The 18,653-nt window shown below is 46.5% G+C and overlaps 1 protein-coding gene across 7 annotated transcripts in view; it reads left to right on the plus strand.

Annotated features, from left to right (window-relative positions):
- PNPLA7 (patatin like phospholipase domain containing 7) overlaps positions 1-18,653 on the plus strand; it is a 398,841-nt gene that overhangs the window by 153,458 nt on the left and 226,730 nt on the right. For all 7 annotated transcript variants that reach the window (XM_043530657.1, XM_043530661.1, XM_043530656.1 and 4 more), the window contains 2 exons: positions 5,125-5,256; positions 6,623-6,746. In XM_043530657.1, coding sequence (XP_043386592.1) covers positions 5,125-5,256; positions 6,623-6,746 — 256 coding nt within the window. The remainder of the gene's footprint in view (positions 1-5,124; positions 5,257-6,622; positions 6,747-18,653) is intronic.

Raw genomic sequence — 18,653 nt, forward strand, 5'->3', positions numbered from 1 at the left:
ACACTGCTGCAATTTTCTTGTGCAATAAAGACCCAGTATTTGGTTGGGTTAGAGTGCCCCCACGACTGCTTTGAGCAGGTTGGCTTGATAGTACCATAGAATATTTGGAACAGCTAGGCTGCCCTGTTTAATGGGACTGTACAAAGTATGTGCTCTCACTCTTGGTCTTTTCTTATTCTATGTAAATTGTAACAGCATCCTCTGTATTCCTTCTAGAGTTTTATCTGGGGTCATCAAAGAAAGATTTTGAAACAAGAAAGATATCCTTGGCAGAATATTCATTATGGCAGTGTCTGTTCTTCCCAACCAAGAAATTGCATACTTCTTCTTCGAGTAGTATCCCTGTGTGTGCTCCACTGTAGGTGTACCTGTGTCCTTGCGCCTCTGATCAGAGATTTTAGGTAGCCATGTCTGTTTGGCTTGCATATGTGCTCCCCCTGTCTCGTGCCCTGCCTCAAGGCTGTCTAGTGCTGTGCAGGCAAACCGCCCTCAGTTCCTTCTCAACTGTTGTTGGCCTGAGATGGAGCAATTAGCAGTCCAATTCAGATTACAGTTTTTTGCCTTGAATTTTATAGTAGCTATAGAGTTTGTTCTCATAGTATTTAGTAGAGTTTCTGTTTTAAAAATTTATTTTCACCCATTTATTCTTAAATCATTTTTTTTTAATACCTTCATTTTTCTCCCTGTCTTTGTGGACAATTTTTTCCTACCCCTCTGGGGACCAACCTCCCCGCCAAAGGTTATGCCCGACTCCCCCGGCTTCAAACGTTGCCTCTCCTGTAGAGAGGCAATACTGATCAGCGATGGTCACTCATGTTGTACTCCATGCCTCGGAGAGGCTCACGTTCCTCAGAAGTGCACCTTCTGCCAAAAATTAAAGGCCAGAACGAGGAAGAGTTGTGAGTTAAAACTTAAGCTCCTCATGATGGAGAGTTCCCTCAGGCCAGCCTCTGATCCTGGTCCTGGGACTCCCCTTGAGCACCAGTCACCCCCCGATACCATCAATCTCCAAGGAAGGAGAGCCTAAGAGTAAATCTTCCAACTGCCCTTGTAAGGCTTCTAAGAAGAGGGCTACAAGTCCCCAAACTGAGATATTGACCAGGCAAAGGAGATCTCTGGCAAGATCATTGACTTTGGCATCATGGCACGGTACCCATAAGGCTCATGATTCTTTGGGTACAGGTACTGCTATCAAGCCTAAAGACCTGAAGGGCACAAGCTGAGAAGCGTTGGCGCCGTCTGACAGAGTTAAAAGCAGAGACTGTACTGCCTCTGCAAAATCGGCACCAGCGCATAAGTCTATCGTACTGAGCACGTCCAAGGAGCCCTCTTCTGGTTGCTCATCTCACAAGAGGCTTCTGTCTCCACTGACTCCCTCGGTACTGACAAGCCAACAGAGACAAACCTTAGCAGTACCGATCGCCCACCACCACAATACCGCAGGAGTATTGTTTCTCCAGAGACCTTCTTGTTACTGAGACGCCAGAGTTTCCACTGCTCTGTACCTGCGCTCCGGTACCGACTACATCTCGGTCTCCAGGATCACCCTTGGTACTAGGACAGTCACCATCAGCCCCCGCGTTGGCTCCACCTTTCTCCAGCAAAGAGGCAGACAGGAGAATGACAACCTCTCCTTAGTCTTGCACCAAAGCTCACCTGAACAACACCCAGGGCCTTCCCAAGTGCATCCATGTTCAGAGCTTCAACCTACCTGGTATGGACACCCATGGGGGCCAACACCCATTTCTTTTCCCCCACCTAAGTGGCCATACTGGGACCCATGGGCAGCCTACAGAAGTTATTCTTCTAGGCTAGAGACTCTCATGTCTACTATAGAGAGACAGCAAGGCGATCTCCTTCAGTCTCTCTTTCTGGAGCCCCAGAACCTCAAGAAGAAACTTTTTTTTGAGGAACAGGAGGCCAGACTAGAGGATATTACTCCTCCAATGAATATCTCTTCATTCTCACTGGATGAAGCTGTGATGCCCCCTCCACCATCAATGTCAGATGATTTCAAACTCTTTCAGGACGTCACTAAGAGGATTACCAGCACTCTCTAGATTCCCCTCGTAGAGGTAAAAGAATTGCATCACAAATTATTAGACATACTGCATATGACCTCCTCATCAAGGATTGCTCTCCCAGTCAGTGCAGTGCTCTTGGATCCCACCGAGATTATTTGATACACACTGGCTTCCATAGCACCGACATGCAAAAGGGCCAATTAAAAAAAATATTATGTCCAAGTCCAAGGATGTGGACTTCTATTTTCACACCCCTTATCGAATTCCATAGTCAATGCATGTGGAAGACAGCACCATACTTAGTCTATCGCTTATGACAAGGATTGAAAAAGGTTTGATGTATTCAGTAGAAAAGTGTGTTCCTCTGCAACCCTGCAGATCAGGATGCAAATTTCCAGGCCCTAATAGCCAAATATGACCACACCAATTATTGGAAACATAGTGCCTTTATTGACTTCCTGCCAACCGAACAAAAAGAACAGTTTCAAGCCATCATCAGTGAAGGTCAGCTAATAGCGAGGACAGAGCTATAGACTTGTGACATTACCCAGGGTACAGTCTGGACTGTTGAACAGCTGTGTCCCCTTAATTCTCTAGCCTGGGGTGCCTTTTACACTGCTTTGCTGTCAGAACAACCACACCTGCCCTGTTCACACAGCCTTCAGCATGCGAATTCACTCCCAGCTAAACACATGAGCACTATGACTAGTCACTCATAAATTACACACTGGATGTCACCTGCAAATTCCTAGTCCTAGCCTTGTTCCCCCAGGAATGTGCGTTTTGTGCTGCTCAGTACCCTTCTGAACAGTACAAGCTCATAGAAAGTCTGTCATTTCATCAAAGGAAAATCGTAATGCACCAGCCTTGTTATCCCAAATGGAGGTTCTCTCACACTTGAATCCAAACACACTGGTTAAGATAAAACAATAAGATAATTTATTTACTAAAGAAAAATAGATTTTAAGTGATTAAAAGTGATGATGCATAAAAGTCAGGATTGGTTCTAAAAGAAAATAAATGTAAAATGCAAGTTAATGGCTAACTTAACAAATTAACAGAATTCAAAGCGAAGGTTTTCCTCACCATACACTGTGGTAAATTTCACAGGCTGTGGTAAATTTCCTTTCAGCTTGGGACCCCTCCCCTTAGTTCAGTGTCCTTCAGGTATTCATTGATGTCATGAGCAGAGAGATGGGAGGAGGAGTGAAGACAAGCCTTTTCCTCCCCTCTTTTTAATTCAATTTCTTGTGCTAGAAACGCCCTTGCTGTGTCATGGTGACAAAACAGTCTCTTGTGGACATGAGGTTTGAATTGTCTCTGTGATGGAATGTAAAGTTCTTGTTGTCACCTTTCCCCCGCTGGAGAATGGCTGCTTAAGCAGGTGATAGCTCTTTGACACCTGGCTGGGGCCAGTGTGTCTTTGTCTCTGGTTTGTGGACAGCATGTTTAGTAACAATCATACAGCAGAGTCTGATAACTTCACATATAGTGTTGCTACACATATTTCCACAGGATAATGATATTCAGCAGATTATGACTTTTCAAATGATACCTCACAAGACATACACTGTACAAAATTTATCTTAGTCTTGTAAAAGTGGTGAAGATAATAGTGTCAACCGCCACAAGACTGCACTATATGCCGCTAATGCAGCAGCCCGCTCAGTGTCAACGGCGGTGGTGATGAGACCAGCTTCCTGGTTACAAGTTTCAGGATTACCAAAGAAGGTACATACCTAAGTTCCCTGTAAGCTGCCACACAGCAGCCTATTAAGCACCACACACGTGCTCAGGGAACCCACCCAGCTTTTCAAAGACTAATTGTAGTTTGTCTCTCTCTAGTGCTATTGTGTTGGTGCACCGCTTGCCCTCTGACTAGTTCTCCCACTCTATAAGTGTGTGTGAGTTAAGGGTACACACAAACATAGAACTTCTGCACATTCATCTCTACCCGCCAAGACCCAAGCCTGTGATTAAAACCTCAAAATTAGGGACACCAAGGAATGATTCATGCAGGAAACTTAAAATGCAGAGGGATCTTTCCTTTAGCATTATAGTAACTTTCGGTAATGTTAGGTTCATGATTCTTTGTTTCTAATGTGAATAATTTTCCATGAAAGACAAGAGGAGACACCAGGTTTGCATGAAAGGTGCGGGACTTTAAATCTAAAATCCCTGATGTCCGTCAATGGGTTTCTCTGTGCTGCAGCTGGGAGTGAGCCTCCCAGTCGGGGTAGACAGACTTGCATTAGCAGGGCTCAACCTAGCTCGTTAATAATAGCAGTGTAGACATTATGGCGTGGGCGTGGGCTGGGGCTTGGGCTTGGGCTTGGGCTTTGAAGCCCATCTGACCAGCTAGATTTGAGAACCTGAACTCCAGCAGAAGCCACAACATATACTGTTATTTGTGGCATGCTAGCTCAAGCCCTGCTTCACAAGTCTGTTTTCCCGGGCTCACTCCTAGCTGCAGTGCAGCCATTCCCAAAGTCAGGGACATTGTAGAGGTATGCTACTTTGTCAGGGTCTGATGGAACTAGCTGTTATCCCACTCCTTCTGTGTATGGCTAACTTTTTTGCCCTCAAGGTCAATTGTTTGAGTTTATGGGCTTTAATTACCACTTAAAGCCACTGAAATTCCAATAGCGAGCACTGTGTCATCCAGGGTGCAGGTCTCTGTCTTTTTAATTTTATTTTTAAGATCATGGTCAACTGCCAAACCTAGTAAGACTCTCAGGGCTTGTCTACACGGCACGTCCAAGTGCACAAGGGGGTGAGATTTGTAAAAATGCAGTAGTGTGCCGCTCTCTGTAAAGAGAGAGAATCTCCTTAAACACTTCACTGCGGGTGGGTGGGTGGGGGGGGGGGAGGCCAGTGCATAATGTACCATGGAAAACTGGAGTCTTGGGCACCAAGGGAGCAGTAGTTATGTAGATTGTATTTTTATTCCATTTCTAAAGTGAAAACCCATTAACCTGATTCTCGTTGTGAAGCCCTGCGTTGCACCTGCAGCGACTGTGGTTTGCTCTGGGGAAGGTGTCTGTGTTGGTTTCTGTCTGAGTGAAGTGTTTAGGTGGCTTTGTGTTTGTTTCTCTTCTAGGATAATGCGGGTGCAGCCAAGTGTAGTGCTGGGTGTGGCCCACAGTGTTGTAAAGAGGATGTCCTCATTTGTGAGGCAGATTGACTTTGCCTTGGACTGGATGGAAGTGGAGGCTGGACGAGCTGTTTACAGGTGAGATGTGAGCAAAATGCCCATGTTTTGTAAGTTCCAATACCCCCGCTGGAATGATATCAAAGGTTTCAAAGTCAGACACAAATAAATAAGAGTGCTTTACCTACCTGTCATCCCCTATGGAGTCACGCTGCTTGCTCGCTGGGGCAAGCTCATCAACAAGTGTATGAAGGGTTCATCCGTCTGCCTCTTGAGGGGTTTCTCTTGTGCCCATCAGCATAGTATTTAAAGACTTTTCAGCCTCGTGGTTTTCCTTTACATTAGTGAGAATGGGATGCTAAATCCCTGCATGCTGCTTTGGTTTAAATTCTTTGGTACCTTTCTGATGTAGCAGAACAGATAACACATAGATAACTAAGACAATAACAATTCATATAGACAGGTTTTGTTTGCCAGTAAAGTCTTCCGTGTGTGCAGAGGATAAAAACTCGTCTCTGCCTCAAGGAGCTTACAGTCTGAAATAAACCAACTGAAAGGGAACTCAGGTTTGCCTAACAGTAAATTAAAACTGACTTTACAGCACTTAATATATGTACTGGGCCAAATTCCTCCTTGGATAGCTCCATTAGATTTATAGAGTTAGCTGTGGTATAAATTTGATCCACTGCATGAAAGCAACAGCTGGGAGGACAAAGCTCTGATTTGCAATTAGTAGAAATAGCAGGTAACTGTAATTCTAGTTTTTTCTAGATTCAAGCTTTTGCAATGTCATTACTAATAGAAATCTCAGATACTTGGTTAGTGCATGAAAACATCATGTGTCGATGGGGAAATTTGTTTTAAATCATATGGCCGGGCTATGCCCTAGTATTGGTTCCAATATCAAAGTTTTAAGCCTGGCTTGTATCCTTCATTGTGCTGGAGACCTGAATGCCAAACAGCGTTCTGCCATATCTACAGTTGGGCTTGAACCCAGGCAAAGGCTACAGCTTCACACCATGCATAGGCTCTCCCACCAGAAGAGGACGCTGAGGTTTGAGTCAAGCAACTCACCCACACAGTTTATTCTCTTCTCTCTACACAATTGCCCTATTCCCAGAGTTCAACGATTTTCCTGAAGCCTGTTTGCTTTGCTAGGGAATGTTCAAATTCCAGCTGTCTGCCTGGTGACCTAAAACCAACCAGTTGTTGATTATATATAGTAAAAGATGAAAGGTGTTTGCTAATTGCATTTGACAAATCTGTGATTAGGTTGTTTTTTTTTAATTGTTCAGTAAATGTTTTTACTCTCATCTCTGCAGAGAGCAGAGCTACTAAGGGATGGTGGAGAGGTTTACATAGAGCTGATTAGTTAATTGGTTTTTTTGAGTGCATTTGCTGAGCACAGACACCCCACTAATTCATAGTATGGATTGTTCTCTCCCAGGCAGGGGGACAAGTCAGACTGCACATACATTGTGCTGAATGGGCGACTTCGTTCTGTCATTAGGATGGATGATGGCAAAAAACAACTGACTGGTGAATATGGGCGAGGAGACCTAATCGGGGTGGTAAGAACCAGCTTTAGAATTTACTTGCTAAACTTTCTAGAAAACTCTGGCTTTCTGAACAAAACAAACAAATGCGTTAATAGGTCTGATTGTAACAGCTTGCTGGTCCTGGCTTGTGCGAGCGAGGCTGTCAGCTGTTTGAAAGGGAGGAAGCTGCTGCTACCAGCAAGCTCTGTGGCAGGATAGTACATGTGTAGGCTGCTCATAGTCTTTTCAATTTGCTACTATCCTGTTTTGCTTCTGACAGCGTAAAGGGTACGGCGCGTGCACTGTGCCGATTTCTTTAAATCAGCGTCATTTGGAATTGAAAGAGCTGGTTTGATGTTAGCGTATATCCACGTCAGACTACTTTCTCTCCCACATGCCTCTGTTCATTGCTTGCGCTTAGTACCCAGGTTAAAATATGAAAAGGACGTCCAGCAGAGCAGTGCAGGCACTTTGCCTATCTTAAACGTAAACCAAGGGGCCCTCTGAGTGCTGAGGCTTCAATTCAAACCCTCTCCTGTTCGGGCTGTTGAGGACTAACAGTTGGGTCTATAAATAGATGTGCTAATGCAACATACCATTAGGAGGCCTGCCAAATGGGAGCTCCGTTGAGACACAGAACGATCAAATGATATTACAACATCTTATTTGCACTAGTTAAAGGCAATAGCGGCCGCATGCAGGCAGCAGGTTAAAGAAGATAACCTAGTGGGTATTGGGACTGCAGGTGGGAAACACTTGTTGCAAAGTATACTGTAGCGAGGAGGTGTGGCCTTCCTCAGAGGTGGATGCGGAGGGAACGCCGCAAGCCGCCTGGTGGGCGGAGCCAGGATGACCATGACCTGCATACCAGAACAGAGGGCGGGACTGGAAGAGGAAGTATAAAAGGCTGGCCCAGCAGCTCAGTTGAGAGGGAGCCGCCAAGGGAGACAGACATTTCTTTTCTGCTGCTGGAGCGGGATGCTGAGGAGAACCACGGCTTCCCCGAGGGCCTGCATGAGTTCCCAGAGAGCCCTGCCACTCCTGATGCTGAGTAGCTGCTACTGCTACCCAGGGCGATATATCCCAGGGAGACTGAGGATGCCTCCTGGCTGCAGGTACACCCAAGAGGCAGAGTAGGAAGCAGGTCAGGGAAACTGTCTGGTCGAGAGCTGGTCTGATACAGGATCAGCGTGTTGCGGGCAGATCCCCACTTACCCAGTGGTGAACCACTGTGCCACTGTTAGGGACCTGGGCTGGGACGTGATGGAGTTGGGCAGGCCACGTCCCCTTACCATCCCACCCCGGGTGGCAGTATTCCCCCTCCTTAGGCTGGGAGGCCTACGCTCCTCAGACATTTCTGCCGGAGCCCCGTAGACGGTGCTTGGTGCTCGCCCCTACTGGATCCCCCCTGGACAGCATGGGTAGCTGCAGTGAGGCTATGGAGTTCCAGCAGTAAGTGCAGAGTCAGAAAGAGAGAGAACAGAAGTTGGTGGAGGTCTTGCTACAATGCCTATGACCCCCACCTCTGGAATTGCAATACTTGACGATCACTGAGAGCAGCGTTACTTTTGGCTCAACAGTGCTGTTGACTTCAAGACTTTATCTGATGAAGGCATGATGCCAACTCACAGTGTTACATGTCATGTATGTGGCAACCTTTTCCACTAAGCACTCTGTCAAATCTTTTTTCCTTTGGGAGATCGCGGTGAAGCTTGTTTTCATCCATCCTGGAGATGGCAAAAGCATATATTCCTCTTCGAGTGATGGTTTGTAACATGGCACACATTCACCGCTGCGGTGCCTCCTGCTAGTCGTACATGAATTAGCTTGATTCCAGCCTCGGAGCACCTCCTTCTGGCAGTGTGTCTCTACTGGTACTTGCTTCCTGTTAATCTCCACCACTGACCCCACATCCCTCACTGGCCTGCGGTGCCCCTTCTCCTATGTACTGCCCCACAGCAGTGCTCCCACACTTGGGTTCCTCCCCTCCCTGGGGAACCCTGGTCCCCTAAGCCCACCTTGCCTCAGCAATCCACTGCCAGTCTTCATCTAACCCTTTCCCTCGGGCAAACTGCAGTCTGAAGTGGCCACTCATCATGAGCCAGGGGGTTGGACCTGCTGTCTCTTCCTTCTCTGGCTGTTTCCCTACAGCCCCAGGACCTCCTCAGGCCTTGGAAGCAATGCCTCAGCCTGGGAGTTCATCAGGCTGGAGCTCCTCAGCTTCTCCTACTCCTCCCAGCACTGCTCTGTCCAAGGTACCCTGTTCTGCTTGCAGGCAGGCAGTCTTTCTCTCTCCAAGGCTGGAGAGAGACTGGCCGCCTTCTGGTCCTGCAGCCCTTTTATAAGGTCCAGCCTGGCCCTGGTTGGCTGCATCCCAGCCTTCTCTGGTTGGCTTCCAGTCCCAGCCCTCTCCAAGGGCTGGCTTTTAACTTTTACTGAGCCGGAGCGAGGTGACCGCCCCACTACATGATTCCCATATGGATTCCAAATGTGGATGCGCATGCATACCATGTGCTGGAGCCGGAAGGTTTTTATAGCGGTGCCCTTTGACCTGCATGTGTGTGGTGTGTTCCCCTCCCCAGCGTGTTTGCAGCTAAGGCTATAATAGGCCATGCGGGTTGATGCCTCTCCAGTTCCCTCTTACTGCTGCATGGCTGGAGTCGGAACCCCTGTTCCTCCTTACTTGTAGCTCCACTAAGAGAGTACTCTTTGCCCTTTCATCTGTACATAGTTGAAAATAGTTGTCTTTTTATCTTGATGGATGTTTTTCCTTGCAGTTCATAGAGTTAGTTTAGTTTTTTCTCTGTTTGGGGGACAGCTCTCCTCCCATCCCCATCTGGGGACTGTGCCCTGTCAGCCTGGGTTCAAGAACTGGGCATCCTGCCTGCATTTATTTTCAGTGAGCAACAAGCACCAACACTGCTTGTATTGCATGTCGCCACCCACTGCAGCATTTGCAAAGCATTCCTGCCCACCAGTGCTCAAACCCCCAGCTTCCTGGGACCTTTAACTTAGATAGTGCCATGCTCACAAAACCATCCTTCGAGCCCATTGCCACATGCTCTCTCTCCCACCTCTCCATGAAGGTAATCTTCTTAGTCGCCATTATCTCGGCAAGACGGGTCAGTGAACTGGCAGCCATAAAGCTGACAACCCCCGCCCCCCCAGTCTTCCACAAAGATAATGTTTAGCTGCGGCTGCACCCAAAATTCCTCCTGAAGGTGGGTTTCAGAGTAACAGCCGTGTTAGTCTGTATTCGTAAAAAGAAAAGGAGTACTTGTGGCACCTTAGAGACTAACCAGTTTATTTGAGCATGAGCTTTCGTGAGCTACAGCTCACTTCATCGGATGAAGTGAGCTGTAGCTCACGAAAGCTCATGCTCAAATAAACTGGTTAGTCTCTAAGGTGCCACAAGTACTCCTTTTCTTTTCTCCTGAAGGTGGTGTCAGAATCCCACCTGAATCAGTGCATTCACCTTCCGGTCTTCTATCTTGAACCCCATGCCTCTCATGTGGACAGAACACTACATTCCCTCAACGTCTGATGTATGCTGATGTTCTACCAACAATGCACCCATGCCTTTCAAGTATCGTCAAGACTCTTTATTGCCATTGCCATAGCAAAGGACAAGCCCTTTCCTTGCAGTGAGTCTCCAATTTGATCTCTGGGTGCATCCATAAATATTACACACATGCTGACATCCCTCCACTGGCTGGAGTCATGGTGTACGCGAGCCTCGCAGCTACATCTGACTGCCTTGCAGATGTACCGTTGAAAGACATCTGCCACACAGTAACGTGGTGCTCCATTCACATCTTCACGTCTCACTACACCATCGCCCTGGTGGCAGCTGCAGGTCATAGAATATCAGGGTTGGAAGAGACCTCAGCAGGTCATCTAGTCCAATCCCCTGCTCAAAGCAGGACCAACCCCAACTAAATCATCCCAGCCAGGGCTTTGTCAAGTCTGTAGCTCACGAAAGCTTATGCTCAAATACATTGGTTAGTCTCTAAGGTGCCACAAGTACTCCTTTTCTTTTTGCGAATACAGACTAACACGGCTGTTACTCTGAAAGCTATACCATAGAATCTCTATGGATAGTAATTCCATGCTCGAATAATATAGCAGTAGGGATATATTACCGACCACCTGACCAGGATGGTGATAGTGACTGTGAAATGCTCAGGGAGATTAGAGAGGCTATCAGGACAGGATGCAGAAAGTTTCTTGACACCTTAAATGATTGCTTCTTGGAGCAACTAGCCTGGAATCCACAAGAGGAGAGGCAATTCTTGATTTAGTCCGAAGTGGAGCACAGGATCTGGTCCAACCGGTGAATATAGCTGGACCGCTTGGTAATAGTGACCATAATATAATTAAATGTAACATCCCTGGGGTGGGAAAAAACACCACAGCAGCCCAACACTGTAGCATTTAATTTCAGAAAGAGGGTGTCGGTTCCCTCCCCACTCTGGGGTACCGATGTGGGGACCCGCATGAAAGACCCCCTAAGCTTATATTCCACCAGCTTAGGTTAAAAACTTCCCCAAGGCACAAATTCCTTTCCTTGTCCTTGGGATGGTATTACTCCCACCACAAAGTGATTTAAACAAACATTCAGGGAGGGGCCAATTGGAGTCCTATCCCCGCCTCCCCCCAAATATCCCCCCGAGCCCCTTCACCCTCTTTCCTAGGGAGGCTTGAGAATAATATATCAACCAATATGTTAACAAACTGAGGACAGACCAAATCCCTGGTTTTTAGGACACTGAAAATGAATCAGGTTCTTGAAAGAAGAATTTTATTAAAAAAAAAAGAAAAAAAGTAAAAATCACACCTGTAAAATTAGGATGGAAGATAACTTTACAAGGTAAATAAAAAGATTTAAAACATAGAGGATTCCCCTCTGACTCTGCTTCCCAGTTACAAAACAGGAATAAAATTACCTCTTAGCATAGAGAAAATTCACAAGCTAAAACAAAAGATAATCTAATGTATTTCCTTGCTATTACTTACATCTAAAATTACAGACATTGTATCATTTCAGGATCTTTTTAGGAGCTGGGTTACCTGCTTGGTCTCTGTTTTTGGTTCCCTCTCAGGACAAAGAGAAAGAGAGCACAAACAAAACCTTCCCCCCAGCCCCCCAGATTTGAAAGTATCTTCTTTCCCCATTGGTCCTTCTGGTCAGGTGCCAGCTAAGTTAATTGAACTGATTAACCCCTTACAGTTAAGTGACTGTGTACCTCTGGCCAGGAGGGATTTGATGTTACTGCATACATAAAAGTTGTTACCCTTCCCTTTATATTTATGACAGAGGGAGTACACAAAAATGATTAAGTTAGTTAAACAAAAATTAAAAGGTACAGTGTCAAAAGTGAAATCCCTGCAAGCGGCATGGAAACTTTTAAAAGACACCATAATAGAGGCTCAACTTAAATATATACCCCAAATTAAAAAAATATAGTAAGAGAACCAAAAACGTGCCACTGTGTCTAAACAACAAAGTAAAAGAAACAGTGAGAGACAAAAAGGCATCCTTTAAAAAGTGGAAGTTAAATCCTATTGAAGAAAACAGAAAGGAGCATAAACTCTGGCAAGTGAAGTGCAAAAATATAATTAGGAAGGCCAAAAAAGAAGTTGAAGAAAGCTTGCCAAAGACTCAAAAAGTAATAGCAAACATTTTTCCAAGTACATCAGAAGCAGGAAGCCTGCTAAACAATCAGTGGGGACACTAGATGGTCGAGATGCTAAAGGAGCACTCAAGGACGATAAGGCCTTTGCAGAGAAACTAAATGAATTCTTTTCATCGGTCTTCATGGCTGAGGATGTGAGGGAGGTTCCCAAACCTGAGCCATTCTTTCTAGGTGACAAATCTGAGGAACTGTCCCAGATTGAGGTGTCATTAGAGGAGGTTTTGGAACAAATTGATAAACTAAACAGTAATAAGTCACCAGGATAGTTCTCTGAAAACATCCACTCAGTGTGAAGGAACAGAAATGGACACCGTGTAGAGTCAAGCACGAGGGTTTACTACCATAGCACTGGCGGAGTGTCACTTTGCTTATTAGGCTCAGTGAGACACTGCTAAACAATTGATTACGATAGATTTTATAGGGTGCTCATGGGCGGAGAGAAGCGAAGGGGGGGGAGTTCCCGAGCCCCTGGATAGGTTCTAGCAGCAAGACAAGATTAGCACAATAAGCCAGTAGTCTACAAGATTACATAATGGCTCCGCCCATGGCTGAGGTTAACATGTTGCTAATACACAGGTGTGTCTCTCAAACTATTCCTATTGAAATTTGTAGGTTGAATCCTGATTTTGGGGTCCATAGGAATGAGGTAGCTCTTCCGGTTGGCCAACAGGTACATTCCTTGGGGGGGGGGGGGTGTAAAGCAAAAAGACATTGAAAAGTACATGGCAATAGAAATTGTTTTTAGGGTTCACCATTGTGTTTCTGAGAACTAGGGTTGGCATCTGTGAAGGAGGATACATCTGTGAAGGGGGAGGATGTCATATCTCGTACTGACACGTTGGGCCTCTCCCTTAACTCTAGTAGGCATTTGAGGAGGGTGTTCGCTATCTCCTTCCTGTACCAGGAGTACACTTTGAGGCCCTACTCAGTGCTTTGTGTGTCTGTAACTCGTGATAAGAACACCCAATTACTACTCCCCATCTGAAGTTCTGCTGACTCCGCTTATTTAGTTGAAACAAAGTTGTCTCCTGTTTTTGTTAGCCATATATTGTTCATTGTTAGCTAGGCCCCAGACCAAGCTGTGGAATTTGGGCCTATGTGAAAAGTTCTTAACAGAGACTGTGGCCAAGATCTTACATACACATTAATGGATTTTGGTCATTTACAGCAGCAGTCAAAAAAGCAAACAGAATGTTGGAAATCATTAAGAAAGGGATAGATAATAAGACAGAAAATATCCTGGGTGGGAAAGAGACCCCAGCATATTCCCTCAATGGGGCACCCCTCCAATAGACATGTTTGCCACAGAGTTAAATAAGAAATTTACCCAGTTTTGCACAAGTGGCAGATTATGTCATCAATCCTTGGGCAACTGTTTTCACTTTCATTGGTCATCAACTCTCTTGTATGCATTTCTCCGCTAATAGCCAAAATTATGCTCAAAATAAAGACAAAGCCAGAGTCATCCTAATATTTTTGACCTGGCCCAGGCAAATGTGGTTTCCTTATCTGATGCAACTGGTTGTTTTTTCTCTGATCACTCTTCACACTGCTCCTCATCTCTGCTCCCAGGATGGTGGGAAGAGCCACCAATGGCCTCGTCACTACTGGATATACTGGACTACAACCTAACTCTAAAAGAGAGAGGGGGGCTTTGATAGCAGCCTTCAACTACCTGAAGGGGGGTTCCAAAAAGGAGGGAACTCATCTGTTCTCAGTGGTGGCAGATGCCAGAACAAGGAGCAATGGTCTCAAGTTGCAGTGGGGGAGGTCTAGGTTGGATATTAGGAAAAACCATTTCACTAGGAGGGTGATGAAGCACTGGAATGGGTTACCTAGGGAGGTGGTGGAACTTCCATCCTTAGAGATTTTTAAGCTCAGGCTTGACAAAACCCTGGCTGGGATGATTTAGTTGGTGTTGGTCCTGCTTTGAGCAGGGGATTGGACTAGATGACCTCCTGAGGTCTCTTCCAACCCTGATATTCTATGATTCTAACTCTAAAAAGCTTGGAACTCTTGGTGAGCTCTGTAAGAATCCATCTGGCAGCCCTCATGGTTTCCCATCCCCCTCTTACAGGGTTATTCTGTCTTTGCCCACCCAACCACAGCGAGATTCCTCAGAGGGCTTGGGAGCCTCTATCCACTAGTCCAAGGCCCTACTCCAGTATGGGACTTCAGTCTGGTCCTTAAATGCTCACAAGACTCCTCCCCCCCTCCCGTTTGAAATGATGGCTACCTGCTCACTGCTCCATTTGCCAATGAAAACTGCATTTCTGATAACCATGTTGGCGCAATGGGTTGGAGAAATAGGGGCCCTGATGACAGTATTTTTTTAAGGAAAAAGTCATGCTACAGTCCCACCCCAAATACTTACTTATAGACTTCAGGGCCAGAAGGGACCATCATGATCATCTATTCTGACTTCCTGCACCTGCCACAGAACCTCACCCACCCACTCCTGTGATAGACCCCTAACCTCTGGCTGAGTTACTGAAGTCCTCAAATTATGATGTAAAGACTTCAAGTGACAGAGAATCCACCATTTACACTAGTTTAAACCTGCAAGTGACCCATGTCACATGCTGTAGAGGAAGGCAACCCCGCCCCCCCCCCCGGCGGGGTCTGCCAATCTGACCCGGGGGGAAATTCCTTCCTGACCCCAAATATGGTGATGAGTTAGACCCTGAGTATGTGAGCAAGACCCACCAGCCAGGCACATGGGAAAGAATTCTCTGTAGTAACTCAAAGCTCTCCCCATCTAGTGTCCCATCTCTGGCCGTTGGAGATATTTGCTGCTAGCAGTCACAGATCGGCTAGATGCCATTGTAGGCAGTCTCATCATCCCCTCCCCTCCATAAACTTATCAAGCTCAGTCTTGAAGCCAGTTAGGTTTTTTGCTCCTACTGCTCCCCTTGGGAGGCTGTTCCAGAACTACACTCTTCTGATGGTTAGAACCCTTGATCTAATTTCAAGTCTAAACTTGTTCTTATGTCCACATCGGCACTTAAATAACTCCTCTCCCTCCCTGGTGTTTATCCCTCTGATGTATTTATAGAGAGAAATCATATCTGCCCTCAGCCTTCTTTTGGTTAGGCTAAACAATCCAAGCTCTTTAAATCTCCTCTAGTAGGTAGGTTTTCCATTCCTAAACAATCCTAGTAGCCCTTCTCTGTACCTGTTCCAGTTTGAGTTCATTTTTCTTAAATGTGGGAGAGCAGAATAGCACACAGTATTACAGATGAGGTCTTACCACTGCCTTGTATAGTGGTACTAATACTTCCCTGTCTCTACTGGAAATACCTTACTAAAGGTTTCTTCTGAGTTTCATGTCAACCAGCCCATTTACCTGCCTGTCTTCCACCCCACACTGCAGCTAGATAACCAGGAGGCACTGCTACACACCCTTGATGTTAGGAGAGCCCTGGCCTTCTATCTGGATAGGACAAAGTCCTTCAGAAAGACCCATAGTCAGTTTCGCTAGCAGATAAAGCAAAAGGGTCTGCAGTCTCTAACCAGAGGCGTTCCAAGTGGTTATCAACCTGCATTAACTCTTGCTACAAATATTGCAGTATTCAATCGCCTTTAAATAAGTGCTCATTCTACAAGTTCCATTGCCACTTCTATGGCCTTCCCCGAGAGCGTGGCCATTATTGAGATCTGTAAAGCTGCTACTTGGGCATCTATATGTATGTTCACCGAACACGATGCTATAACTCAGTTTTGCTTCTGATACTGTGTTTGGCTCAGCTGGACTTTCCTCAGTACTGGACTTTACTCCGAAGCCTCCTCTGCCTTAAAGAGTGCTGCTTGGTAGTCACCTAGACTGTAGCACCTGTAGGGACACTGCTCAAAGTAGTAGTAATGGTTACTGATCCTGTGTAGTAACTGTGGTTTTTTGAATTGTGTGTCCCTATGCATGCTCCACTACCTGCCCTTCTTCCCCTTTGCTTTGGAGTTCTCGTTTGTGGAGCTTTGTAGCAGAGAAGGAACTGAGGGCAGTTCGCGCGTGCAGTGTTATATGACAACGGCACAAGACAGACTGGACTGCAGACAGACTGCAAGTGCAGGCCAAACGGACATGGTTATGAGAAATCTCTGATCAAGAGCGTAGGGGGCGCTAGAGCATCTAGAGTGGAGTACCCATAGGAACACATATCTTGAAAAACCACAGTCACTGCATGGGAGAGTAACCATTTCTTTCTGTACTTCAATAAACAGACACAATTTTCCAAGTCGGTTCCTATGTTAGGCCCACAAAAGGGCTGAATATCAAGTAGTTCTGTCACTGGGGGAGCTGCTGCAGCCCAGTCCCAGTCAAAGAAGTTTATTTTTTTAAATAAACATAGCACAGTCTTAAGTCAATACCTTTTTCCTAGGCTTCAGGGCAGGGGTGGGCATGCTTTTTGGCCTGAGAGCCACATCGAGGTGCAAAACTGTATAGAGGGCCGGGTAGGGAAAGCTGTGCCCCCTGAACAGCCTGGCCCCTGCCCCTATTCGCCCCTCCCACTTCTCATCCCCTGACTGTCCCCCTCAGAACACCCGACTCATCCAACCCCCCTGATCCTTGCCCCCTGACTGCCTGCTCCCAGGACCCCCCACCCCAATCTGCCCCCCGCCGGGACCCCATCTGCTATCCATCCCCCCGTCCTTTGACTGCCCCCCCAACCCCTAGCCACACCTCCGCCGCCTGACGGGCCCTATCCAGCCCCCCCGTTCCCAGAACCTTCGCCCCATCCAACTGCCCCCAATCCCTGTCCCCTGACTGCCCCCTGGGATCTCCTACCCTTATCCAAACCCCCTGCCGCCCCTACCATGCCACTCAGAGCAGTGGGAGCTCGCAGCCCCGCTGCCGGGACGGAGCCAGCTGTGCTGTGCACAGGGCGAGCGGAGGCTGCGGGTACAGCAGAGGAGGGGCTGGGGACTAGCCTCCCTGGCCAGGAGCTCAAGGGCGGTGCAAGGACGGTCCCTCGGGCCGTAGTTTGCCCACCTCTGCTTCAGGGCCACCCCTCCCAGGGTCTCAGCTCTCCAGCTCCCAGCAGCTTCCTTGCCTCTTCCTTGAGCTCCTGGCCCCCTTGCTCCAGGGACCCACCACAGGAGTTAACTTAACTTCACTCCTGTGTGGCGTCTGCTGACCAAGGCTCAGCTGTCTCATAGAATCATAGATTATCAGGGCTGGAAGGGACCTCAGGAGGTCATCTAGTCCAACCCCCTGCTCAAAGCAGGACCAATCCCCAATTTTTGACCCAATCCCTAAATGGCCCCCTCAAGGATTGAACTCAAAACCCTGGGTTTAGCAGGCCAATGCTCAAACCACTGAGCTATCCCTCCCCCCCGAGAGTCCTTTTCTTCCAGCTGCCTACTAATGGCCCTTTATAGCCCTGCTCTCTTTAATTAGCTGGATTGGGCTCACCTGTTCCAGTCACAGGGCACGGGGCTCAGTCTAAGACTCTTAAGAGACCAGCTACCCTATGACAAGAACCTGTAGAAGTTAATCAGAGCAACTGAGTGCACAGCACTTTTGAAAATCCATGCCACTTGTCTAGGCTCCTAAGTACCAAACTGTAGATTTACCTGTGGTTACCTGCCTCTGAAAATCTTGGTCAAAATCCAGAAGGCTTCCTTAAATGTTTTATTAATGAAAAGGTGAACATGCTTCAGGTCCAGGAAAGTTCTGCACATGTTCTCTAGCACGTGACTATCTATGGAAAAGAAACCCAGCTCTTGCTACAGTTTTTACTTCCCACAAAGATGAAATAAAATATCTTTTAAGTAAACCATATAGCAAAACCTGCACAAGCACATTTCTGCAGCCACACTCTCATTAACCACACTGAGAACCAGTGATTAATTACAGTGGAGATTAAATTAAAACAGCAAATGCTGCAGTGAGCCAGATCTGCTGTGCCGCGAATTTCATTTTACACTCTAGAAATTATGAATAATCTAGTCTGTTTTAAATCTTGTAGTCTTTAGAAATGCAGTTCAACTCATAAATATTAATGTGGTAAAGTTAAGAAATGTTCAAGACCAATGATAAGAATGATTCTTAAATGGATTCTGATTTCTTTGGGGATTGAGAGCACATTCCGTTTCATTTTTTTAAAATTAAATGTTAGTAACCTCTAATCTCTGTGCAATCCCAAAAGGAAATGGCAGTATCAGTTGTTTCTTCAAGCTTTAGTTCTTTACCAGAATCCACAATGTCACAACCTTGTTTCCTTTCACAAAAATTACAAAAGCAGCT

The sequence above is a fragment of the Chelonia mydas genome, chromosome 16 (genome assembly GCF_015237465.2).
Source record: "Chelonia mydas isolate rCheMyd1 chromosome 16, rCheMyd1.pri.v2, whole genome shotgun sequence".
In the NCBI taxonomy this organism is placed as follows: domain Eukaryota; kingdom Metazoa; phylum Chordata; order Testudines; family Cheloniidae; genus Chelonia; species Chelonia mydas.